This window comes from Ciconia boyciana, chromosome 22 (genome assembly GCF_034638445.1).
Source record: "Ciconia boyciana chromosome 22, ASM3463844v1, whole genome shotgun sequence".
In the NCBI taxonomy this organism is placed as follows: domain Eukaryota; kingdom Metazoa; phylum Chordata; class Aves; order Ciconiiformes; family Ciconiidae; genus Ciconia; species Ciconia boyciana.
In genome coordinates this window covers 2,725,245-2,750,944 of record NC_132955.1, presented here as the reverse complement: position 1 = coordinate 2,750,944, position 25,700 = coordinate 2,725,245, and the positions used below count along the sequence as shown (strand labels likewise).

Here is a 25,700-nt window from a genome sequence, read left to right as displayed (position 1 = left end):
TTCCCCCCAGGGAGGGTGGCAAGGGCTGTATTTTATTGTAATGCCTGAGGTTGGGGTGTTTTGTTGTTGTTGTTGCATTTTATTTTACTGTTTCTCTCTTTGATCTGCTGGGGTTGTAAAGAGGGTGTTATTTTCAAGATAGTGGTTCTAAGAATGGCAAAAAATCGTTCTTTAAAAAAAAAAAAAAAAAAAAAAAGCATATGCTTCCAGGAATGCGGGGTCTATAGAAGCAAATCAAAGCTGGAAAGTATGAATAGAATAGAAGGGGGAGAAAAGAAGATTTCTATAGGACCTAAAAGTTCACAGCCATTATAAGCAGACAGAAGCCAAGAAAAATGCGAGAATTATACAGAAAATCATTAATCACTTCTTTTCTTTAAATACTTATCCTTTTCCCATTGTTATTCAACAGCAAATCTCCGCAGACCGTCTGTTGGGAAAAAAGCACCCGGAGTCCTACAAGAATCTTCAGGGGAAATAATAATATTAATAATAAAATCTGGATCGTAAAGGTGAAAGCTTTATTTTTGGGGGAGAAAAACCAAAACCCAAAACCCCCCCCAAGCCACCCCCTCCCCCCAGACCTCTCACTTTGGAAGAAACCACCCAAACCATGAGGGCCGTCTCTGGGGCGTTGGAAAAAGGATGTGGGAGCGAACCAGGTAACAGAGCTGCTCTCTTGGCATGCATTTCTGATCGGTTTATTGCCTCCTTTCACGAGAAAGCCGGGGGAAAGCAACAGCAAAAAAAAAAAGAAGCTTAAAAAAAGAAAAAAAAAGGGGGGGGGGGCAGAAAAAAACCCAACACGTGAATTCTTGTGCGGGGTTTTCCTTCTGTTTTCTCGTTTTGTTTTGACCGATGTGAGCGAGGGGAGCGGGCAGAGAAAGTTTGCAGGCGGGTTCCTTGTGTAGCGAGGGTTTGGGGTTGGATTTTTTTTTTCCCCTCCTCGATTTGCGGTTTTGCGTGTTCGGGGCTCGGCCCTGCGGAGCTTGGCTGCGGGGCCCGGGCAGGGCGGGGGCGGCGGGGGGGCCCCGCGAGGGGGAGGTTTGGGGGGTTACCCCGCTCGGTTCCTTTTTTAAAATTATTATTATTTTCTCCCCCCCTCCCCTTTTTTTCCCCTTTTTTTCCCCAGCAAGATCTCCCTGCCCGTGTCACGGAGTGCTGGGAGTGTCCCAAAGGGCGTGCGGGGGACCCGGGGGGTGCGGGAGTCCCGGGGGGTGTCTGTGTCCCACGAGTGTCGGTGTCCTGGGGGTGCCGGCGATTCGTGGGGTGAGGTGGGGTTGCTACCCCGTCCCGGGAGCGGTGCGGGCATACCGTGGGGAGGGAAAGGGGTGAAAATTGGGGAGACAAAACCCAGCGCTGGCAAGCCCCGACCGGGGGATAGAGTTCACGCAGAGGACACGTTTTCTAGGCGATTAGCTGTGTATTACAGCCGGGACTGACCTCGCAAACCCCTTGACCTCCCCGAGGCTGGACATTGTGCTGGGCAACAGCTCAGCCCGCAGTTCAGCAAAACTTTGCGTCTGCGGGGTCCCGCCGGCCCCGGCCCTCACCGCGGTCTCGGGCCGTGGAAGCGGGGAACCAGCTCCCGGGAGGAAAAGGTGGGGGGCAAAAAAAAAGGAGCGGAGATTGGGTTTATTCCTGCTTTCTCACGGTTTAATTGTTCTGTTTCCGAACTCGGGCCCGGCAGACGCTTTCCCCTCTGATTCCACCCCAAAAGCCCTCGGTGTTCGCCGGTTTGTTCCCTTCGTTGTGCGAAGGACAGGGAGCGGGCGAGGGGCGCGGGGGGCTGCGGGGCTTTGGCTTTGCGGGGCAGCCTGGTTGCCCTTTGCTTTACAAAAATAATTGGGGGAAAAACCAACCCCCATCCCCTAACCGGAGGGAGAGCAAAGCCCCCACCCCGCCGCCGCTCCCCTCGCCCCGCGCCTCAGCTCGCCTCTTATTTTCAGAAATTCCTTTGTTTCCGAGAGTCCCTCTCCATCCTCCCCCCCCGCCCTCCCCCCGCACCTCCTCCCGCTTCGCCCCTGCCCACGGCGCTCTCAAAAGCCTCTCTGTGCCCAGCTGCCGGCGCGGAGCTGCGCGGAGCGGCGCGGAGCTGCGCGGGGGATCCCACTGGGCCGAGGGACGCTGGGGCGGGCTCTTCCCGGGACCCCCGAGCCGGGACCCCCTCCCAGCCCCCCAGGCACCGGCCCGCCCGGGCTGCCGAACCCCTTTGTTTCCTCTTGGTCCCAAAATTAGACAAAAAAAGGGATTCTTGTGTGAGAGCGGCGTGGCGTAACCCAGCCCCACTGAGGTGTAGTTACCAGAGAGAAGGGGCACGGGGGAAGTAAAAATAAATATATACATGTATATCTGCCTATATATGCATGGATATGGGGGGGGAGGTTCTGCCCGGTATATATGGCATAGCCCAGCCCCACTGAGATGTAGTTACTGGAGAGAAGGGGCACGGAGGAAGTAAAAATAAATGTATCTGTCTATATCTACCTATATATGTGTGGACGGGGGGGTGGTTCTGCCCGGTATAGGGGGCCGGGAGGGTCCTGCTGTCCCGGTATAGCGCTGGGTCGCTTTAAAGGCGGCTCGGAGTTGGGAGTTTCTCAGCCCCGGTGACAGATTTATGATCCGCAATAAGAACGGCGTGTTTAAATCCGTAAATCACCCTCGCTTTCTCACTATATAAACGTTCATTTTATCTTTAGAAAGAAAACGGCTTTGATCACGGCACCTCGGAGGGCGAAGCCGCTGTTTATGGCCGCGTTTCCGACCCTTTGAACTGGGGGCTTTAAAAAAAAAAAACACCAAACCGAAATGGGTGCTTCTTTTGCATGAAACAAACCCAAAAATGCCAGCGGAGGTGCAGAGGGGGGTCTCTGCCCCGTTTGCTGCCTGGGATGGCTCTGTTCCTTTTTTTTCTTTTTTTTCTCTTTCTTCTTTTTTTTTTTTTTAACCCGGCTCCATTCACAGGGACTCTTCGTTTTATGACTAAGGAAAAAAAAAAGAAGTGGTTGTGTGAAGCGAAAGTTGCGGCTTCTGAATTGACCTGAAGTTCCCATAAAAGCCCCCCCTGAAGTTTCCTCCCTCGTGGGATCCCCCCCCAGCGACGGGAGCCCCTTTTAATCGGATTCTTCCCCCGCTTCCTCCCGGACCTTGACCAAACGTCTCTCTTCCGACAACCACTTTCACTCGATAAAATCGATTCAGAAATAATCGAGGGCTTTTGAAAACGAAGCGTTTCCCCGCTCGCTCCTTCCTGGCCGGGGGGAGCCCAGACCTCCCCCCCAGGCTGGGCTTAAAGGGGGGAAAAAACCCGCTTTTAGGCTTTTTAAATTAAATTTTACGTTTAATACGAGCTCTCTCCAGGCTTTACTCCTTGGGGGGGGAGGGGAGCATTTCGGTTCCCGGTGTGGCCACCCCGGTGTGGGTGTAGGGATGCTGGGGTGCTCGGGGGGGATGTTGGGGCTCTGCCCTGGGGTTCCCCCCCACCTGAGAGCCCCGAGGGCTTTGGGACACGGTCCTGAGGCTTTCAGGCTCTACTCCCTGCCTTGTCTCGGGTGAGAGGTTTTTCCCCTGTGGACGTGGGGAGATTTTCCCCCGGCTGCTCCCCGGCCTTTGCAGCGGCTGTGCTGCAAAGGGATGTGCTGCTGAGTCTTGGGTTTTTTTTGTTTTTTTTTTTTTTTCTTTTTCCAGCCTCCTTGCACTTGGCAGCTCTCCTCACAGACAAAATTTGATTTTTTATTTTTTTATTTTTTTTAAATGCAATAAAGGCTGGCCAAACAATAACAGCAGCGGGGAGAAAAGGCCTGGAAGTGAGGCGAAGGGAAGGTTGAGCTCTTTAAAACCAGGAGTATAAATATTCTCAGCTGGCTTAGACTCTAAAACAGTTGTGCTATTCAGTGCAAGAGTGTAATAAAAATCTCAGTGTGGAGAGCAAAAAAAAAAAAAAAGAAAAAGGGAAAAAAAGCACGGTGCTGCTTAGCTGAAGCAAAGTCCAGCAAAGCCAACCTCCAGGAAAGGTTTAGGGAAGGGTTTAAATGCTCTCAGCTCTAGGCAGGAGGGAGGATGGGGAAAGAAACCTAAAATCGTGCCTTTTAACGGAGAAGTGGCTGGGAGGTGGGTGCCCTCCGCACCTCCTCACCCCGCGCCGCACGGCCGGGCCGGGCTGCCCCGCGCCCAGCCCTGGGGAGGGGGCTCTGTCCGGGCAGCAAAGCTTCCTTCAGTTCGCAACTTCTTTAAAAAAATACTGTTCCGGTGGAAGGTCACAGTGGTCCTTTGAGTATGAGACGGAGAGACCCCCTTCCCCCTTCCCCATCACGTGATTCATTAAATAATTAATGCAGAGGTTGCAGAATAGATATGTATTCGTCAGGAAAATCGCAGACATGGTCTCCTTGTGTCTGACGTGAAATTCAACTGTCCTTTAAAAAACAAGCCTATAGCTGAGGAAAAAAAAGAGAGAAAGAGCGAGAGGGAGAGAGAGAAAGAGGGGGAGAGGAGGAGAGAGGGAGAGGGAGAGGGAGAGGAGTCTGCAATAAAACAATTCTCAGGAACCACGAAGCCACGCCGAGGGCTGGATTATTGTAAGTAGCAGGGGCTTCCCAATTCCTAGCGTGTCTATATGTCCATGTAAATTTATTGTTTGTTATTAATGTTATTGTCGTAAAATGTGACAAATAGCCGTCTTCATTTCCTCCCATTTCTCTTCACACGGTGGTATGTGTGTTTATACCCATCGAGGCATTTCATTGATATTTTTAGGAATATTCCTCTCTCTCCCTCTCCCTCTCCTCTCCTCGCAACCTTGTTTTTTTTTCTTCCCCCCTTTCTTGATTTATTACAATAAACATGTCAGCAGCAGCGCGGCTGCCATTGTGTGTGTGTTTGTGAGAGAGTTGTGTTGTTTATACTGGTGTCCAAGATAAATCATTTCTCGAGTGAAAATGATGTGCAAGCGATGATATTTTAGAGCGAGGATCTCTCTCTACCCCACTCCCTGGAGTTGATTATTTCAGACGATTTACAGTAATAGATCAGCAGCTAATATGAAAGCTCTGTAGCTGGGGGTCTTAAATTACAGCATCTGTGATTACCAATTAAGGAGAGATTTGTATAAATTTGGTAAACCGGGAACGCCTCATTGGCATATAAACCTAGGAAAGGAGCACGACCTTAATACAAAAATTACAGCTCGGAGTCCTGCGTTGCAGCATCCCTTTATCAACGATAACTCATTTTCTCCCCAGTTCCCATCCCCCGGCAGCGAGAGAGAACTCCTCGCTGGAGAACCGGCACAGGTTGCTTTAGCAAAGCGAGGCAATTCCTGGAGGTGCCCTATTTTAAACCAGACCCAGAAATCGGACTTAAAAAAAAAAACCACCACAAAACAGAGATTGCAGCAGGAAGGCTGCAAGGTTGCCGCCTCTGAGAGAGGCACGGCCGGTCCCAGGCAGGAAGGGGAGTTTGCCCATCCAAACCAGAACAATGGGGGTCTGCGGGAACTGGGGCGCTGCCGAGGGACCCCAGCAGAGGCGGGTTGTCCCTATAACCCCTGCCAACAACGGGAAGGGGAATGAACTCGTTGCGGGTAATTCGTTGTGCTTTTCTAGCAGGAGGATAACTTTGCGTGGCTTTCTAGCGCCCGGATCCCGCTCAGGCTGCGCTGGTGATGGATGGAGAGGTCGAGGAGAATGTTCTTAGGATGAAAGTTGGAGAAGGTGCTCTAAGGAATGTCTTTCTATTGAGGAGCCCGGGCCTGGTATTTACCTCGGGAAAAGCAGAGCTCCGAGGAGAAACAGCACTGAAAATAGGCTTAAATAGTAGCAGAACCTGGCCGGCAGCCGTTACCTTTTTAGTAATTCCTGTGTAAAATACAGCTGAGCTTGAACAGGGACATTCCTTCCCAGCCGCTGAGGTCGGGCAGCGAAGCTGAAGCTTTGGGGACGAGACGCGTGTCCCCGCCGGGGAGCGCGGCCGCCCGCCCCACCGCCAGCGCGGGAGCGCATCCTCCGCGGAAAATGGGAGGTCAGGAGGCAGGCGCTGCCCTCCCCTCCCGTCTCCAAACTGGACCAAATTGGTCCTACCCGGGAGTGTTGAAAGGGAAGGAGGAAGTGGGAGATGGCGTTTTTAAATATTTTACGAGCTCCAACATGCCAGGAGTCAATAAAACTGACAACAGGAGCAAAGATTAAATGTTCGCACCGGATTCTCGGATGGGAACTCACCGCTTTTCCCCCCTTCTTCCCTTCTCTTCCCTTCCCTTTCCTCCCCTCCGCTCGCCAGCCAAGTCTCACACCGCCCGAGCGGGGATATTTAACTCTGTCTGCTAGTGTAAACCTTTATGTAGCCAAATTAGAGCAACTCAGCGACTTTCATTAAATATTAAGGGAGATCCAGGGACGGTGACTGAGCCAGAAATAGAGCATCATTCTCTGTCAAGCCCCGTATTAATTTAAGTTGTCGGCTTCAAATGGATGCGGACCCCCTCCCCCTTTTTTCACCCCCCCCCCCTTTATTTTATTCGGTGGTATTTTGTTTTATATTGTTGCATTCTTTTTTTTTTTTTTTTTCTGTCGGCTGAGGATGTTGAGCGTGAGAAATTGGCCCTTGGCGGGGGGCGGTTGCGGGCTCGGTGCGGGGGAGCCACCCCGCAGCCCCCGCCCTGGGCAGCAGCCCCCTTTAAATCAATACCGGGGCTTTATTTATCCCCGGTCCAGACGCCTTTGTGCGAATGTCGCCCTTTAATAGTCAGATGTCAGGAGGAGATGAGGTGGCCGGGGGCTGCCGGGTCGCTCTGGCCGAGCCTTCGCGCTGGGGACGCAGCCCCGACCCCAGGACACTGCCTTCCCGACCCGGGAGAGGAGCCCGGCCCCGGGGTGGGGCTCCAGACCCCAAATCTGACCCTGGATAAGAGCCCCACAGCCCCATTAGGAGACCCGGACCACGGTTAGGATCCCCAGACCTAAGAGAGCACCCTATAACAGGGATAGGACCCCAAAACTCGGGAGAAGAGCCTCCAGCCTTGCAGGGGACCCCAGACCCAGGATAGGACCCAGACCCGGGAGGGGACCCCAGACCCAGACCGGGACCCCAGACCCAGAATAGGACCCAGACCCGGGAGGCGACCCCAGACCCAGACCAGGACCCAGACCCGGGAGGGGACCCCGGACCCAGAATAGGACCCAGACCCGGGAGGGAACCCCAGACCCAGGCTGGGACCCCGGCCGGCGGTGGGGGGGGGCAGAGCGCTCCCCATCCTTCTCCGTCCCTGGCCGGGGGCTGTGGGAGGGGGCCGGGGCAGAGAGGCGCTTGGGTGATGCAGAACTTCCCTCCGAGCGGGCCCCGGGCTGGGAGGGCACCGTTGTCCCCGGAGCACCGCCCCGGTCCTTGTTTCTGCCTCAGATCCCCAGGGCTCTGCTCCCCCCACCCGTGTCAGCTCCATCCTCCCCAAACCCCAAGTTTCTCCCCTCTGCGGTTAGCGGTGACCGAGAGAAAGGGCTCGGTTTCGGCCAGAGCTGGGAAGGGAAGCAGTCTGGAGCAGAAGCCCCTGCCCCGCGCATCCTCCGCGCATCCTCCGCGCATCCTCCGCGCAGCCCCACCGCTGCCTCTCACTACCGCCTCTCCCAGCTCGGCCGCCAAACAGCTTCGCTGCTCTCCGGACCCTCAAAAATAACGAGCAAATAGTTCCTTACCATTTGTTAAGCTGTATTTCTTTATTAACTCGCTGAAACCGAGTTTTTCGAGAAACCAGCTATTGTGCCTCAGAGTTACAAACGGCAGAAATAATGTTCAAGAGGCGGGAGGAGGTAATAAGCTATTTCACGTAGCTCGAGCAAGTGCTGTTTCATTAATTTCTGTGCAATAAGCCTTTCTCCTTGCCTGTCATCTCCTCAGAAGTTCCTGATCTACCAGCGCTGCCAACCCGTGTTTATCACCTCTCATCCCCAAAGAAATCTCCCTCCCTTCCCCTCTCGGCCAGACATCCCCGATCTTTTCCCAAAGAGGAAGCTATTAACGTTGCAAATACGAGTCAACAGCACCTTAATTCATAATTTATTGCAGGCGGTAGGAGAGAGTTATTTCAGATCAAAGCATCGCGGAGGGCGAGAGCTGCAAGGCGCGGAGAGCGGGGAGCGGAGCGGAGCCAGAGAGGAAACCTGGGGCTGAGGCGCGGAGAGACGCGGAGAAGCGCGGAGCGGACGCGGTGGCAGGGCGGGCAGGACGTGCCAGCAGCTTCCCCCCCCCTCCTTTTGTTGTTGTTGTGGTTGTTTTCCCCTGGAAGGGGGTTTCGGGCAGGGTTTGCCCTGCCCGGCCCCAGCATCACCCCCGGGCAGCTCCTGCCGCCGGGGAGGGCCCGGAGCCGGTGCCAACTACGCTGCTTCATTTTCATGTTTAAAAAGGGAGGCGAACGCGAGTCACAGGCAGACAAGACAAAAGGTGGCTTCCCAGTTAAACAGGCAAAAGTTTGGAAACGGTGACAGTTTTCTTTGAAGTTTTCTCCTTTTTTTTTTTTTTTTTGGTCGGGAGGAGGGGAGAGACGAAAGAAATAAAAGGCAATAACCACATTTCAACACTTCCCTGCGCGTAACCATCCCAGGTGAAAAGGAAGGCTATAAATCAGAGGCGATGGGGGAGATTTGACTCCTTTTTTTTTTTTTTAGGGTAGCTGTGAGGGGAGGGGTTAAGGAGAAATCCCCACTCGTTGCTATTTCGTCTCCTTTTGATGTCCGACTCAATGCGAAATATATCAGTGCTTTATTGGCAGCGGTATCTAGAGGTCAGGAGAGAAGCCTGAAAAACTCGGGTCAAATCGTCTCCGAGCCTGTCCCGGTGAAATCAATAGGGAATGGCGGTCCGCAGGCTCTGGGGCTGGGGGGGGACGGGGAGAGGGACCGGCCGCCCCCCCTGAGCCCCTCTCCCACCGCCCCGGGGGGCCGGGACCGGCGCTGGAGCCTGCGAGCCCATCACCTGCCCGCGGGCCCGGCGCTCCCGCCGCTCGCCTCTGCCCGCCTCGGGGTGGGTGTGCGGAGGGTTTTTTTCGGTGGGGAGGGTTTGCCCCCCCCTTCCCTCCCGATTTTTGGGAGCCGAGGCCGTGCCGTGGCACGCTTCGCCCTTCCAGCAGCATCCAGACCCATATTTTTCTCTCCCCGCGCTGAGGTCAGCTCCAGCAAAGCCGAGTCTAAAAATAACCTCCGGGATCTGGTTTGTTGCTACTGGTACCTCTCCCTCTCTGTGCTTCGAGCGCCAGAGTCCAAAATACTCCCTGAAAAAGGGCAAGATTCAATGACAGGGTATTTACCCGGGGCTACTGGGAAGGGTGGGGGGGAAAGAAAGAAAGAAACCGGGTGGGCTTTGCAGAACTTTTATTCCCCCCCCCTTTTCTCTCGCTTTCTTTCTTTCTTTCTTTCCTCCGTTTTTTCCCCTTTCCCCGGACGAGACATATGGAATCAATTTTGAATCCTGACATTGAAGGCTGGCCAATTCCTACTGGCTCTAAAAACCAGAATCCATTTGGTTCCCTTCTCTCCAGCACCCCTTGTCACTCAGTATTATAACCGTCTTGCAACATTTTAAGTCTTTATAAAGAGAAACAGCTTTCCAGACAGATACCAAGGATTCGGGAGTGGGGGAGGCTTTTTTTTTTTTTTTTAAAGGGGAACGTGCGCGCAGCCCCCCCCGCCGACACCCCCAGCTCATCCCCCTCCTCTCGGTATCTCTCTGCAAAGGGGCCCTCATCCTTGCAATACTTTAAGCTGTTTTGGAAGAGTTTCTATTTTTCTCCACGTCAAGTCAGTTCCGTTTGAATCGAGCGGGTCCAAAAAAATCACAGCATCTTTGGGGGAAAAAAAAAATATCCACACGGTGCGAGAAAGCTGTCAGCAAGATCCTCCGGGGTGCAATAAAGTAGTTTCTTCTCCTTAATTTGCCTGCTCCAGTTGCGAACTCCCACCACCCCGATCCGGCTTTGCTCCTTCTTCTCGAAGTCCTGGGTCGGACAGTATCACAGGTAAGAAGTTAAAAAAAATAAAGAAAGGAATGATGCAGCTCTGCCTTTCCTACCTTCTCAGCTCCGACGCTGTGAGATATAATTAATTGCTCCGAAAGCTTTGACAGGCTTCTCCACCGTGAGCTATAGCTGACTTTCTCCTGGTCACAAATCCCGGGTGATGCCTCGGGAGCAGGATCGGGGAAGCTGAGGATGAGCAAAAATGATCTCGCAGGGTCCATAACCGAGACCGGCCGCAAAGGGCTTCTTTTCCTCGCGAAGTTTGTCTGGGACACATTTGTTAAAGGTTTAGCACCTCTCTCTTGTTTGAAAAAGAAACTACAAAAGCCCATTGGAAAAGCGGGGTGTTAAACTGAAGAATGTATGTGATGGTGATTTATGGCCCTACAAAGTTTTTTGTTTACTTGAAGCAGACCCTAATTACAAGGGCTTCTAAAAAAAAAAAAAAAAAAAAAGATTTCCCAAGCTCTGTGTATGTCCATAGCGGGTTTTCCCTCCCCAGGTCCGGGTGTAGCGGCCAGATGTGACTAACAAACATCTGGTTAGTTGGGCTGCTTTTCCTTTTAGTCGGCCAGTGCGTTTGACCGAAATGGGTAAGGCTGAGACTCGGAAGTATTTGGCATAAAAGCGGTGGCTTTGGGGGAGTCCGAGCCTGAAAATATCAGGCTTTTAAAAAGGTTCAAGGTTTGTTTGGGGTTGGGGGGGGGGGGCTGTCCTCGAAAATGGATCATTTCGCTCAAATGCAGTTTCTGGGATTGAAGGGAAACGGCCGGGAGGGCGAGATTTCGCGTGGGAATATCGGGTGCGTTATTTTCTATGGACTTAGGCTATTCCTCGCTGGCTCAAAAAAATTCCCCCCCCCTCCACGCTCCCCCGTGACCGCCCGATGTGTATTTTAAGAGCGAGACAGGAAAATCGTTTGTATGGAGGGGAAAAAAACCTCCGAGAATCGAATTAAACGGGGAAAGTTTTTCTAAATATATATATATTTGTGCTCTCTGTTCGCCTTTGGTGCCTTTCCCTTTAGAGCGAGATAATAACTCAGTCCCCGGGACAAGTTGCCAGTTCTAAAAATGTCCTCATACATTGTGAAACGGGAAAAGTTTTGACTCAGTGTCTAATATTTCCCGAGGCGAACTGGTATATTGGCAGAGAGCAGGAGCTCGGATGCACAAGCGTCTGGTTTTTTGCTGAAAATTGCTTTGCATTAAATTTCCTCAGCTTCAGAATTATCTTTACTCGCCTCCAGCTAAACTTGAAATTTTTTACCAAGCGCTTGATCTGTTGGCGAATGAAATCTGAGAAGAAACCGCAGGCCCTAAGTGGCCATAATTTAATTGATTTTATCATAAATCATCAACTTCATGAAGAACCAAAGTTTTCATTGAAGTAAATTGATATTAATGGACACTTTCTGAAATGTAACCGTATAGATCTATATGGTGGTGGTGCTCCCACTTCTGCTCTTTTGGGGCAGGAGATTTTAGAGGAGAGGTATTTTTCCAGCCTTCTACTTTTCCTTTCTCCCACCCTCCCTAAAAAACGACATTTTTTTTCCAGCGTGGGGAACCTGATCCCGGGGGCGGAGGGGGGGATCTGAGGGCTCGGCTCCTCTCTCTGGCACGGCAGCGGTGGGTAAATCCAGGAGCACCGAGATGAGGCTTTTTGGGGTGGAGGAGCACCGACCAGTCGGGTTTCTTCGGGTTATGCCCCTAGGTAGGTTCTGGTGGGCGTAGGGATGGGATCTCGCTGGCAAAAACACGCGTGGTGCAGCGAGGCGCGTCCCGGCTCGGCCAGCGCCAGCACCGCCTTGCTGCGCTAAAAAGAGAAATAGGATTCAAAAGCCCCGCTTCCATCTACGCGTCTTCTGCTGCGTTAAACATTGCCGTTCCCAAAGCTTTCCCGCCTAATTAAAAATTAACTAAGAGCCCGGGATGGATGGGAGCCCTTTGATGTGGTGATGAGGATGACAGCCCCAATACTCTTACAGTAGCAGAGGATTTTGGCAAAGGGCAGCGGCTCGGGTGTGTGTTCGTGGGGTGTCTGCGGAGATGCACTGTGCAGGGAGGACCCAGTGGGATCCGCACGGTTCCCTACAGACGATAAATATTCAGTGTAAACACCCCAAAACAGAGAAATAGAATTCCTTGACACCCCTTCTTGCTCCCTCTCCTGAGACTTCCTCCTCAGAAATTGTTACTCTTTATGAATTATCAGATGGAAGCAGGTAAAATGGAACTCATTTCTCCTCCCAGGTCCCTTCTCCCCCATGCCCAGCTCGTTCTCCAGCGCCAGCCGGGTCCCGGATTCAGGCGAGTATGCAAAAAATAACCAAATTCCTTCCTTTTCTCACAGAAACGGCCACGGCGGTAGCGTGGGTGCCCGGTCCTCCCGGGAGGCGAAGGAAGGGCAGAGGGCTAAAAGCTGTGAATCCTCGTCTTCTCCCCCCCTCTCTCTCTCTCTTTTTTTTTTTTTTTTTGGTTGAAGAGGAGGAGGAGAGGGGGGGTTAAAAATGGGAAGATACGGGGAGCCTGGAGGTGAGCGTAGGAAGCGGAGGAGCCGGGCGCGGCTCCGGGGGGCGAGGAGCCCGTCCCCAGGGCCTCGGGGCGCTGCCCCGCCGCCGGGGAGGCAGAGAAGCCCCTCTCCCTTTTCCCTGTCCCCCCAAACCCGTTTATTTATCCCTCCGTTTCCGTCGTCTTTGCCGTTCGGCTGGAGGCAGCCTGGAGGCTTTGGGAGCGGTGGCTGCTGCGGTGGCTTTCCTCGTTAGTGCTCGTTCGCCTCCTTCGCCTTCAGGTTAAAAGATAAAAAGGAAAAAGAAAACTAAAAGAAAAAGCAAAAGTAGCCCAGAACGGCCCAAAGGCCAGGGCTGCGGCAGGAGGGTGCGAGGGGCATCGCCTGCCCGGGAAGTTTGGGGAATTTGCTGGTGGGGGAATTAGTGGGGCTGGAGGGGGGAGCCGGTCATTCACCAATTCTGTATAAAATGGGCAAAAGGTTGACGTGTCCCAGTCACGTGAGCGCATAATTCAAGCTATTATTTTGGCATTTAGAAAGCGGGGGGGGGGGAGAAGAAAAGTGGGAATGGTGATTCCCAGCCCGTCTCTGGTGAGCTGCTCCCAAACCAGCTATTTCTAGCAGGCTGATACGGCAAACTGCCCTCTCCTCTCACCCCCACGCACCCCCCGTGCCCCCCCCATCCCTACCTCGCCCCCCCCAGCCGCACCTCACTCCCCGCTGAGGCTTTTGGCCACGGGCGGACGCAGGGGAGAGGGGTGCTGCGGGGGGACCCAGCCCCGGCAGGAGCCTGGGAGTTGGGTGTCCCCCGGTTGTTGTTTTGGGTTGGGTTTTTTGTTTTTTGGGTGTGTGGTTTTTTTTTTTTTTGAGACAATTCCAAAGCACTTCCGCTGATTGATCATTAACCTGGTGAGTTATTGCTCTTCTAAGCAAAGGTCAGGGGGAGAAAAAGGTCTAATCTGTCAAGGCAAAACCGCTGCTCACTCAGTTTCATTTTGATTTCTTATCCGGGCTGGCTTCTGTTTGGGGTTTCAGGAGGTCCTGGACCCTCCATAACTCTCCCTTCCTTCCCGGCATCTCCCCTCCCTCGGGCTCTCTGCTTGTGGAGTGGGAAAACCCAAACTCTTTGCTTTTTGATTTTAAAAAAAGGGCCAAGGGAGGGTGAGCAGCCCCCCGGGAGGAGGCGGTGGGTGCTGCGCGGCTCTGCCCGGGGCCCTGAGCCCGTCGGCGGGTGCGGGAGGAGCAGGGGCCGGGCTGGACCTGCACCGCCTCTGCGAGAGAGCTAACGCACCCCAAAGAGAGCAAAAAAACCCCAAATCAAAACAAAGAACACCGGGGGGGGGACGACACGACACGACTCGCTCCATCCCTCTTCTGCGAGGGCATAAATTAAAACCAAAGCAAAACAAACACCCCCACGCCCTCCTTGCTGGAGCCGTTATTTATGCCAGCTTCTTTTTGGGTTGTTTGTTTGCTTCTCTTTTCCCCTCCTCCCTCCCGCATCCACTCCAAATAAAGGCGATTTTCCCTCTTTTCTCCCCCTCCCCTCGGGCTGCCCACTTTTCCTCCGCGGGCCCGGCGTGGGAGGAACTCGCCGAGCCTCAGCCCGCGTGTGCTCAGCTCCCAGCGCAGAAAGGGTGTTTTCTTTTCTTCTTTTTTTTTTTTTCTTTTTTTCCCCTTCCTCTTTACAAATCTCTGTGTGTACTCTACAGAGGGAACTGAAAAGCCCCAGTTAACCGGGGAAGGCTGTGATGTAAGTGGAATATTGCCAAAGCTGTGTATTAAAGTGTGCGCGCATGTAATAATAATACTAATAAAAAATACAGCTATAGGCCGCCGACTGGAGAAGGTCACGAAGCATCCGCGGGTGATTTATGGACTCGGGGATGTTGTCACGAGCAGAGTAGGGGTGTGAGGGGAACATTTTTATTTGAGATTAATAACATCAACATACAGAACGGAAACAGGATTATTAAAGCGACTGAATGTTTCCCACAACGAAAATATTTTTAAATGAGATTGTTTTTTCTTTCTCCCCTTCTTTCTCCCTTTCCGAGTCCTTCGTGCCAAAGTTGCGGTGATAAATCTCGGCGTGGCTTTAGAAATGTTTACGGCTCGATACCGTTAATTCTGATACCAAATCACTGCAGTGTGAATGGTGTCCTCGTACGCTATAAAGCATCCCCGTCCTCCCTCCCTTCGTGCCGGTCCTCCGACCACGTTGGAGAAAGACGAAAAAGCATATTCGGAATCCTTAAGGCTTTTCTGCCTTTCAGGAAAAAGGCCTCCTATTTTCCCTCCTGCTATCCTGTTGTTGAACCCAGAGCTAATTAACTGCACGTATTAAATCTCTTAAAGTCATTTCACTCTGAAATCACGACCAGAATGTCACCAACACTCTTCCCGACATATATATTTTTAATCACATTCGGAGTTGACCGCCAGCCGTGGACAAACCGCCCACGGTTCACCCCAAACTCTTTCCATCACTAACGCGAACCCCAGCACGGGCGAAGCGTTTCCCTCGCCCCGGGGGGGGGTTTCCACGGGGGAAGGTGGAAGGAAACGCCGGGGGGACAGGGGATGGCATCGGATTTACCGCCATGAACCTGGTGGGAACAGCGGGTCACCCCCGGCTGGGCTGGCACAGCGTTCCTGGGGTGGGGGATCACCTCCGAGGAACCGCTGGGGCTTTTGTTCATCAGCGCCCATCTTCTCCCCGCTTCACCCAAAGCTTTCTCCCTGTGATGAATCCCCTTGGCCACGCTGTTCTGACCGAAGTTTCATACTTTTTTTTTTTTTTTCCCCTTCCCCCTCCCCCCCCAGTTCTTCTCCTTTCTCCAAGTCCACCGCTGCCTCGTATTTGCTGGACCAGACATCCGAGAATTGGTGAGTTTTGCGGAATATCCTACCTGGTCCCCTCTGTGTGTGTGTCTCCGTATCTCTCCCTGCACCAGCTTTGGAAGCCATTCCTTCTCTAAAGTCACCCAACGTGACTTTTTTTATTTCCCCCCCCCTCCACCAACCCCCGAATAAGCACGGCTGCCCTGGATTTCAGCTGAGTATTTTCATTTCGCTACTGGCTTGTCTTTAAACTTTGTGATTTATGGCCGTAACTTGGAGGGAGTGTTTTAAATGGAAGATATTTCCTGTACTCCCTTTGAAGGGAAACCCAGTCAGATTGCAACATTTGCTGCTGATTTCGTGACGGGGGCGAGGGAGTTACATTTTCAAGAAAAATAAGCTGCAACCAAAGCAAAGATGGCAATACAGAGGGAGCCTAAAAAAAAAACTACTTACAGGAGCTCAACATATAAACGTGCAACGACCTTCTTAACAGGGTTGGTGGGTTTTTTTTCGGCTGCCAGTTAAAGTTAAAACAAAATTTTGCACTTCAGAGGAGTTACTTGCAGAATCCGAGGTACTTCTGATTGCCTAGGTACTCCAAGTAAGTCAGTGGAGATCCATATTCAGAAACCTATAGAGCACTTCACCTACAGAGGAGTCTTTAAAAGAATAGTCCACGACTGTTTTTCCTCTTTCCTTTCCTGGAATTTCAACGCCGGGGCTCCAAAATAGGAACTGTCTTGTAGCAGAAGATTTATGTTGGAGCAGTTCATAAAAAAATCAAATGGGGGGGGAAGGGAATCACACTAATGGTGTTCCCTGGCCGAAACCCTCACGTCTGGGATCTGAACGCTGGAGCCAGAACAATAGCTGGAAACACCGTAGTCCTTGGGATAAGACTTTATCCATCACCTAGAAAACCTTGGCTGTCCAACCCAGAGTAAGTCCTCTCAAAAGTCAAATGTTTACTTGGACACCCTTCTTTTTCTTGCCAGAGTTACCAGCCCAAAGGTGCACACACACACAGAAAAAAAGGGCGATGCAACCCCCCCGGCGGGTCATACCTTCCCAGCGAAGTCCAAAGAGCCTTTGTGGTCCCTCTTTTTCTTGCTCGGCTAAACGTAAATTCCCCCCCGTCAGCACTTCACCCAAAGGGGCGAGCGCCAGAATTCGAGGAGGGAAGATAATTGCGATGTGAAACAAAAGTAGCACTTAAAAAAAAAAAAAAAAAAGTGCAGACACCTAAATTCCTTGCCCTGCCTTCCTCCCACTCGCCAGCCCCTCCTCGTCACGGACTTTCCCCAAAACGCATCTTGGCGAGTTTCTGCTCTCGGCAGCCGTGTGGGAGCGGGGCGAGACATAAATCTCCCGTGGCGACAGCAGCAGCGCCTCGCATAGCAATAACGGCGTTATTAATAATAGCAATAATAATCATCTTTAGTGTTCAACACCTCGCTGCCTCGGCCTCCCCCGGGGGCGATTTGCGCCCTGACTCCCCCCGAGCCCCGCACCCCCTCCCCGGCGGAGGCCGAGCGGAGCCCCCCGACACCGGGACGCGCAAAACTTAACGCCGAAGTTACGCGGGGCCGCGCAGTTGCACCAACCCCAGCCATTCCTCCCCCCATCCCCGGCTCCGCCCCGCCCTCATCCCCTTGCAAACACCGGGGTCGGGGGCTCCCGACCCCCCCCCCCGCCCCCCAGAAAAGTGGGTTTCATTTGGGGGGGCTCTGCCAGGAGCCAAAGGCGGCCGAAGGGCCGGGGGAGGCAAAGCATCAGCTATTGAAAGAGCCGCGATTGCCGCCGCGGAAGGGGAGGGGGGAGACTATGACTATGTTGAAACGGTTTATTAGCATAAATTGACACCTAATTGTTAAACACGTGAATCAAAGGCAAGCTTTGCTATCTTTCTGCCTAGGCCTCTGTCCACCACGTCTGCAATTAGCATAATTTTTCACTAGTGACGCTGTTTGGGAGGCTCGTTGGCTTTGCCCGGCAATCCAAACCAAATCTTTATTTTTAAATATCCCCTCCGCTTTATTTCCCCCCTCGCCCACCCCCCACCCCGTAGCCTGGATTCTTTTCGTTATTATTTTAATCCCAGCCAAGCATTGCATAGTTAAAAGGGGGGGGGGGGTGTTGTGTTCAGCTTTTCTTTCTTTCTTTTTTTTTTTTCCCTTCTCCTTTCCCTTCTTCCCCTTTGCTGTGGTAAAGCAGAGGCCATTGTTATCAGTGAGCAGCGCGTACCAGTCTATAGGGCAACTAGAATCTCAGGGTTTGTCCATTCAAAGCCCTCAGCTTTTCTGCACATCTTGGAAGCTGGAAAGCATCTTGATTTTTTTTTTTTTTTTCCCTCTTCCCCAAACGGAGACAGAGAGACAATTTGAGCTGCCGTAACCGAAAGCTCCACTGGCTGAGCCCCCTCCCCCTCTGTTTTGGCTTTTTTTTTTATACATATATACATGCATATGCTGGATTTTTTTCCTCTCTCTCGTATATTCCTTTAACGTTTTTAAAGGAAGGGGGTCATTCCTTGCTTATTGATTGCGTGGATGCTGGATGTGAAAATATATTATGTCTGCCTGTGCTTTGCTCGTCAGAGACTAAGGTAAGCCGGACTCAAATAGGCTATCACTTTGTGAATGGCGGAGTATATGTCCCAATGATTTATGACCATATGACTCCAATCTCGGTTCAAGAAGAGTTCACAAGCTTTAAGCTTCCTTCCACGCAGAGACTCTTTTGCAGCCCTCATCCAGGGCCCTTTTTTCCCCCCTGCTTTACAACTGGGGAGTTCTGGTTGGGGTGAAGCTCGGTTGTGGGGGGAGGGAAGAGGGAAATTTTAGGAATGTGTCTCTGTTTTCCAGGCATATCCACCGCAAGGCAGTCGCCGGGATTTGAGCTCTTTCTGAGCAGCCGACCTATTGTTAAGGGCATGTTTAGAATATTTATTATTACTAATAATTTAAATTAAAAGCGGGGCTATGCCTGGCTTCGCTGGTTCTGGGAAATATACCTTAGGAGGGGGCGGGGGGAGGGGAAAGGCGCTGCTCTTCTTCATAAACACAGTCAGGTTCTGAATTTAGGATTTCCAACATGGAGGGGATGGCTTCACAGGAGAATACCTCTGCCTTAGAGTCCTTTTAGCTTTTTCCCCCGACCGTCTGATTTTTTCCCGAGCATCCTCCTCCCCGCAGCTCTTTCCCTCTCGCACCTTCCCCCGATTTTTATTTTTATTTAAATTTTTTTTTTAAATGTCTCTAAATCCTCGCATTCAAAAGTTGCAGGAAAAGAGTTTGTGGTTAAATGTTACCACTCGCAAAGTGAAACTTGGAGCGTGATGAAACAGCCAGCGCGGATCCTGTCTGGGTTTAATTGGAACAGGAGATAATCGAATATTTATCATTCTGCCTGAGATTTTTTTTTTTTTTTAAACAATTCCTTGGAGTAAATAATTAGGATTGCGGCCGTCCTCGGCGAAGATAAATGAGCGGCATTTGTGAGGCGCTGAGAGATGAGGTACAAAGCAAATCTTCTGTGGAAGCCACAAGCGAGCGAGCTTTTGGGTGAAGGGGATTGTAAATTTATTTTATGGCCATTTAAAAAAAAAAATCGTCGCTGTTATTTTTAGCTGCTTTAGCTGAGCCTCTCCGCTCGGTTCTGGTTTGGGTTTGTTTTGGTTTTTTTTTTAAGAAACCTATGCCAGACAGGAAGGCCTTGGAGAAATCCCCACCTCTGCCCTCGTAGATATTTTCAGCAAACCTATTCATAATAAAGGCGCTGCTGTTTGTTAATTAATTCACAGCTTCTCGGCTCGGGTAGCGGAGTCTACTTTTTAATAAGACATATTTATCATGGCGAGGAAACCAAATGAGAGTAACTCCCAGCAAGGATATCATCGTCTCTGTAGACAATAATACATCTCCGTGGAAGATCCAGTACAGATTTGGGAATGCATAAAGGATTTAATCAGTGTAAAAAAGCGAAGCAGTCCCTTCGTGGACACGTTGTCTGAGGATGTGGTAGAAGTCTACGGAGGTTTCATACGACATGACATAAGAACACGGCAGTCAGGGAAGGGGAAAAAAGATGTTATTTATTGTCGAGCTATGGCTTCTGTTAAACCCCGGTACTTAGAAATATCGCATTAGACTTTATCTCCACAGAGTTTATTTTATTTTGTTTTAGAGAATGAAAGAGCCCAGATAAAATTAAATATACAATAGATACAATTAAATATACAATGGATATCAATTTCAAAACAAAATGCACAGTGGCTCCTCGCAAACTCTGAGCTGCAGGGAGAAGTCACTGCCTTTTTAAAATACGTTTGCTGCTTGACTGATCCTCACACATCAGATTATTTTCAGGTCAAGACAGTTTTCATATTTCTAAGGGCATTCCTACTCTGTCTTCACGGTAGACAAAGTTTATGTTTTGAGAAAAAGAGAAAGAGAAAGAAAGAGAGAAAGAAAAATAAAAAGGCCAGAGAGAGAAAGGAAAAAGGAAGGTTTCATTTGGTAACTTGAGGTTTTGCATTGGGTTTTTAGACTTTTTGAGCTTGGATTGAGGGAGGGAGGAATGATGAAAAATCAAAGGGTAGAAAGTTAAGAGCAAATGGCCTGGTGACGCGTTTGTTTTCTGAGGTAAAAAAACCAACAGCAATTAAACTGCTGTGGGAATCACATCTTGCCAATGGTAGTTCCAGATTCAAGACCGATGAGTACAAAGCGGTGCAGGCAATGAAAGGGTATGTTTGCTAAATACAACCTGTGCTACCAGAGGGAGAGACTAACAAACAGGCCAAAGGAAGCACATTCTTGAATTCGTGCCCCTGTTTAAATCTGCTTAAAATATTTGCACTGAATTCCAAAGACATTATGTAAACAGCAAATCAAGCCAACTGTGTCAGGACACCGTTACCTGGACGAAACATATGGACTATTTGCTGTTTCCAGTTTAAAAACAAATATACCGGACAGAGGCCCTACAATAAACTTAGCAGACTTTAAATTTCTGATGATATAATGTCTTGCTGGTTTTCATGTGGGTGAATGGCTGATTTGAATAGGTCAGGGGTAAGAAAGCAAGACTTTCATTCCTTTCATGCTTGTAGCTAGCAATTATCCATTCTGTATTCTTATATTTATGTTACTGCGCGTGCTATCTGGACACGGATGTGTATACGTGCGCACGACACGCATCTACATGCATATACACACACACATTTATAGGGGAGTATATGTGTATGCATGGGTGTGTGTATATAATATATGTATATAGATAAATATAGAAGTAAATAGACGTATACAGATGAAACCACGTGTACGTAGAGAGCATGTGTGTAGTTATACACCCTGGGTGCTATCCTCTGAGGGAAAAAGAGGTGCAACCAACCGACCAACCAGGAAAACTACCCCCCAAAACCAGCTCCGCACTTTTGCACTGTAACATTTGTTGAGCCTCCTTAGGCTGCACACAGGACAAAATCTGCTCAAAGCATCTGTTCGCCCTGTTCTGCGGGACCCTATTCATGTCATGGGCCTTTCAGGCCCCAAGATGGATTCATAGGCCGGGTACTATTATTGTGTGTTTTCTCCTAACCTTTCAGGTCAGCTTCCAATAGACAGCTGGAAACGGCCTGTCACGTGGCCTTGGGGTGCCAATGTTCTGCCATAGGGGTGTCAAGACCCTGGTAGCCGGAAAAATCATTTTGGGGAGTCCCAGAGATGCAGAAGACGACGTACTACGACAGCTCCACGCTCTTTGGGGGTTACTCCTACGGGAGTGCCAATGGGTTCGGCTACGAGGGTCCCCAGCAGCCCTTCCAGCCGGCCTCTCACGTGGAGAACGACTACCAGAGGTCCGCCTGCTCCCTCCAGTCTCTTGGCAACACAACCCCACACGCAAAAAGTAAAGACCTGAACGGGAGCTGCATGCGTCCAAGTTTGCCCCAGGAGCACCACCCGCCTCCTCCCGTCTCGCCGCCCCCAAACCCTGCCACCAACAGCACCAGTAGCAACAGCAATAACCAGTCGGGGAGCAGTAAAACTGCCCCCAGCAAAGCCAACCTCAGTGCAAACGCCAGTCTCACCAAGCAGATTTTCCCCTGGATGAAAGAATCGAGGCAAAACTCCAAACAGAAAAACAGCTCCCCTAGCACAGGTACACTGTTCTGCTTTTGTAACCCTCCGCTTTCCTAAACAGCGAGGTAACGAAACGGCTGGCTGGAGTGGTCTTGTTTGGAGGGAGGGGAGAGGGGGAGAGGATGCAGCGAGGATCCAGCAAGGATCCAGCAAGGATCCTGGTGCTGGGCATGATCCCAAGACTGCCAGCCGCATGCCCCGGCCAGGCTGAGCGAGCCTTGGCCCATCCTGCAGCACTGACTGAGTACACTTGGTTTATTTTAAACATACCCAGAGCACCACAGGGAAATACAACCAGGCGGTTGTACACAGCCGATGTCTGACTGTGTAGATACAGATACATGAAAATGTACGCCCACTGCTCAAGCTAGCGATGCTAAAGCGGAGAGCTTGTTCTATTCCCACCTCCCTGCCTCCAGACACAGCAGCAAACATGGTGCTCTCTGAGTGTACGTGTGCATATATAGAGCATACGCATAAACACATGGATAGGCTTGCATGCATACATGCCCATCTCTAACGCGATCGAGAAAAAAAATCATTATGGAAATATCATGGTTCTGACAAATATATTCATATAAACTTTGCGGCCCACGCTTCAATCTACTTTAACATAATTTATCTGTTATATACGTGTTTATCTCACAAAAAGGTAGGTACAAATGTCATTCGATGTTTAACAATGTACGTGCAAATCTTTGTGTTACACAAATACAAGACACACACAAGACGTGCGTGTGTGCGTGCGCATTCGTACCTCGGTGAACAAAATACCTCCCAACACTGACCCGTGTTAGTATTAATTGGCTTTGCAGTGACTGCCCCCCTGCCAAATATTATTTTCTCAACATTATCTGTTGGAAATAATCGACTCCTAAATAAATGGCCTTGGAATCCTTTTCTACATGACATGATCAAATTTTCATAAACCAGGGGCAGCTTGGAGAACAGAACTCTTAATAAATGACATGATTATGGAGTGCAGGCTAATGCAAAGGGGTGAGGAAAGGGGGGGTCGAACTCTTGTGCCTGTTCCAGGATTTATTAAGAAATGATGCATTCAATTTCTGCATGTAAGTAATTATCTTTTATTTCATTTTGCGGCCAGCAGAAACCTGCAGCGGCGAGAAAAGCCCTCCAGGCTCCTCGGCCTCCAAGAGAGCCCGCACAGCCTACACCAGCGCTCAGCTGGTGGAGCTGGAGAAGGAATTCCACTTCAACCGCTACCTGTGCAGGCCCCGCCGCGTGGAGATGGCCAACCTGCTGAACCTCAGCGAGAGGCAGATCAAGATCTGGTTCCAGAACAGGAGGATGAAGTATAAGAAAGATCAGAAGTCAAAAGGCATGGGGTCTTCCTCCGGAGGGCCTTCCCCCACCGGCAGCCCGCCCCAGCCCATGCAATCCTCCGCAGGATTTATGAACGCCTTGCACACCATGAGCAGTAACTATGATGCCCCCTCGCCGCCTTCCTTCAATAAACCCCACCAAAATGCCTATGCCATGTCAACTAACTACCAAAACCCCATCAAAGGCTGCCCCTCCCAACAGAAATACGCCAACACGGCCCCCGAGTACGACCCCCACGTCTTACAAGGGAACGGGGTGGCCTACGGGACTCCCAGTATGCAGGGAAGCCCCGTCTATGTTGGAGGTAACTATGTGGATTCTATGCCCACCTCTGGCCCGTCCCTTTACGGCCTCAATCACCTGCCACATCACCAGGCTGCCAACATGGACTACAACGGGCCTCCGCAGATGCCCCCGAGCCAGCACCACGGACCATGCGAGACCCACCCCACCTACACAGACCTTTCCACGCACCACGCTTCTTCTCAGGGCAGAATCCAAGAGGCGCCCAAGCTGACCCACCTGTGATAGGGAGCAGGGACAGGCTCAGGCGAAGCGGATGGGACCTCACCACGAGGCACGGGAGAGGGGAAGAGGGCAGGATTGGCTTCAGGAACATTTGTGTTGAGCTCTTTTCTTTGTTTTTCTTTGACAGGGCAATTTCTACTAGGTGGTTGTGCTTGCTATTCTTATTTCTGGGTTTTATTAGGCACAATTTCCGACCATTTCAGTATTTACTGCCAAGAGCAGCTCTCTCTCTGAAGAGATATACCTCCCGCACCTCAACACAAATGCTTCTGAAATGGGTTTGGGGTAGTTTTGTGGGAATCCAGCAGATTTTTAGCAGCAGCATCCTTCATTTCCAAACCAAGTGCAGATCGTCACTGATAATTCTTGGACACTGGAAAGGAGAACAGTCAGCCAGCCAAGCCTTTACAGTCGGTGTCTCTTCATCTACGTAAACATGCACATGTGTGTACATATGCAATCAAAAGAGGTTCACAAGAAAACTACCCTCCTCTCCAGTTCCTTCTCAAGAGGAACCTCGCACTTTCCTTTCCAGCCTTCAGAGGAAGGGCATCCTTTTCCGCTGAGTAACTTCCCACCAGTCCCCACATAAACTGCAAATATACATACCTGCCAACGCGTGGGATTCACGCTCTTCCCCTCCGGCCCCTGCCTCCCCTCTCAAAAATAATAACAATACAACAAAATTAGAATAAGAGAGGTCTAAGAATTGCAAAAGGTTCGGGAAACAAGTTTTCGAAATGCCTAAAACCCCCCCCGCCAACAATAACAGCAGTCCAAAGAGAGGAAGAAATAGTTGACAGGTCTGAATATTTTCCCACCTTTGCCTCCGATGACATGAAGTCTCCATTCGACGACACCAGGGTTTTTTGGTTTGGGGGGTATTTTTCTTAGGGTTCATTAACAGAAAAGCAATCTTAAGACTTAGAAGTCCTACGCTTCTTTCCTCCTCTTCTCTTGACCTTACGTGAAAACAGGGTATATTTGAACAAACGGAATGTCCTCCAATCGAAGCAGAAGTGAATGGATCTCTAGTATTTGCTAATGCTTTCTTGTCTGGACATCTTTGTTGCACTTAGAGTTTACATATAATGGGTATAAAAACAACGTTGAAGGGCGTTCGTCCAACTCAGTCGAGACATCCTTCAATAGGTGTGTGTTCTGGTGAACATTCATATATATTTATTGGTTATAGCCAGTTTAAAATATTTTCCTTTTTTTGTATTATTTATCCCCAATATTATGTATTTATATGAGGAGAAAAGAATCAAATTGTACTTTTTTAGTATTTACTTGTTATAAAGGACATTGTGTTTCCTTGTCATTGTACAACAAGCTTATTTTAGTTATTGTAATTTAGAAAGACCAGTAGTTTTATGTTACCTTCGTACTTATGAATAATGTAATTAGTTCTACTGGAGGCATGAGAGCAGAACCAGACTGTAATTGTATAGTCCTGAATTAGAAGACCTATAGCGAATCCCTCCCTCCCACCTCACCCCTCCTCGGTGGAGATCTTTCTTTGTTCTTACGGTAGTTATTTTATTTCCTTGCTTAAGGGTTGTCTGTTGAGCAATTCTTGAATAAACTTTCTGTTAGCAATTTTACCTTGTCCTAGCAGTCGGATTTTAAAGGCAAAAATAAAGAAGGCGTAAGGAAAAATCCCGAGGAGGAGGCAGGGGAGGCACGGCCCGCACCGCTCCGGAGGCCGGGCGGCGGGATTCGTGCCTGCCCCCCTTCTGGGCTGACACCCCGGGGCTCCGGGCCGAGGGCCGCCCCGCCGCCCCCTCCGCGCCCCCTCCGCGCCCCCTCCGCGCTCCCCCGCGGGCCGGCCCGCGCCCGCGGCCACAAAGGGGGTCACGTGGCGCCGGGGCCGGGCTGCCATTGGGCCGCGAATGAAAACAAAGGAAAAGGATTAATCACCAAAAAAAAAAAAAAAAAAGAGAAGAAAAAGGGCCCAGAGTTTCCATGCGGGGAGCTTGGAAGTGAAGAGAAATTAAATTATTTCTTGTAATGAATTATGATTAAAATACACGTGTGCGCGCACACACGCACGCAGCCCCCCCAAACCTCCACCCCCCCCACTACCACACAGGCCTAAAATCGTTATGAAGAGAGGGAAAAGCCACCGCCAAAGGTTACGTTATCAGTGCAAGCAAAAGGGAGGCTAACCCCTTGCCAGCAGAAAAGCAGATGGGATAATACCATGAATAATTTGCTTTTTATGCTCTAAAGCCCTAAGAAAACTTATATTAAAGCAGCGAGGGCCAATAAAAGTTTTATGGTTCTGGAAAGGGGGTGAACTGCTTGTCAGGCTCGAA

General features: G+C 50.5%; 1 protein-coding gene across 9 annotated transcripts; it reads left to right on the top strand.

Annotated features, from left to right (window-relative positions):
* The first annotated feature begins 588 nt into the window (after nucleotides 1–588).
* On the top strand, nucleotides 589–24,962 carry HOXB3 (homeobox B3). Of its 9 annotated transcripts, none has more exons than XM_072885691.1 (6): nucleotides 9,263–9,287; nucleotides 9,933–10,003; nucleotides 12,259–12,315; nucleotides 15,341–15,403; nucleotides 20,970–21,523; nucleotides 22,613–24,962. In XM_072885691.1, the coding sequence occupies exons 5-6, from the start codon at nucleotides 21,088–21,090 to the stop codon at nucleotides 23,377–23,379; spliced, it is 1,203 nt and encodes a 400-aa protein (XP_072741792.1). In that variant the 5' UTR covers nucleotides 9,263–9,287; nucleotides 9,933–10,003; nucleotides 12,259–12,315; nucleotides 15,341–15,403; nucleotides 20,970–21,087; the 3' UTR covers nucleotides 23,380–24,962. The 9 variants fall into 9 exon arrangements, with proteins under 9 accessions (XP_072741797.1, XP_072741792.1, XP_072741793.1 ...); XM_072885692.1 differs by lacking the exon at nucleotides 9,263–9,287 and adding an exon at nucleotides 14,227–14,267 and having other exon boundaries at nucleotides 9,775–10,003; XM_072885690.1 differs by lacking the exon at nucleotides 9,263–9,287 and having other exon boundaries at nucleotides 9,775–10,003.
* Nucleotides 24,963–25,700: the final 738 nt, after the last annotated feature.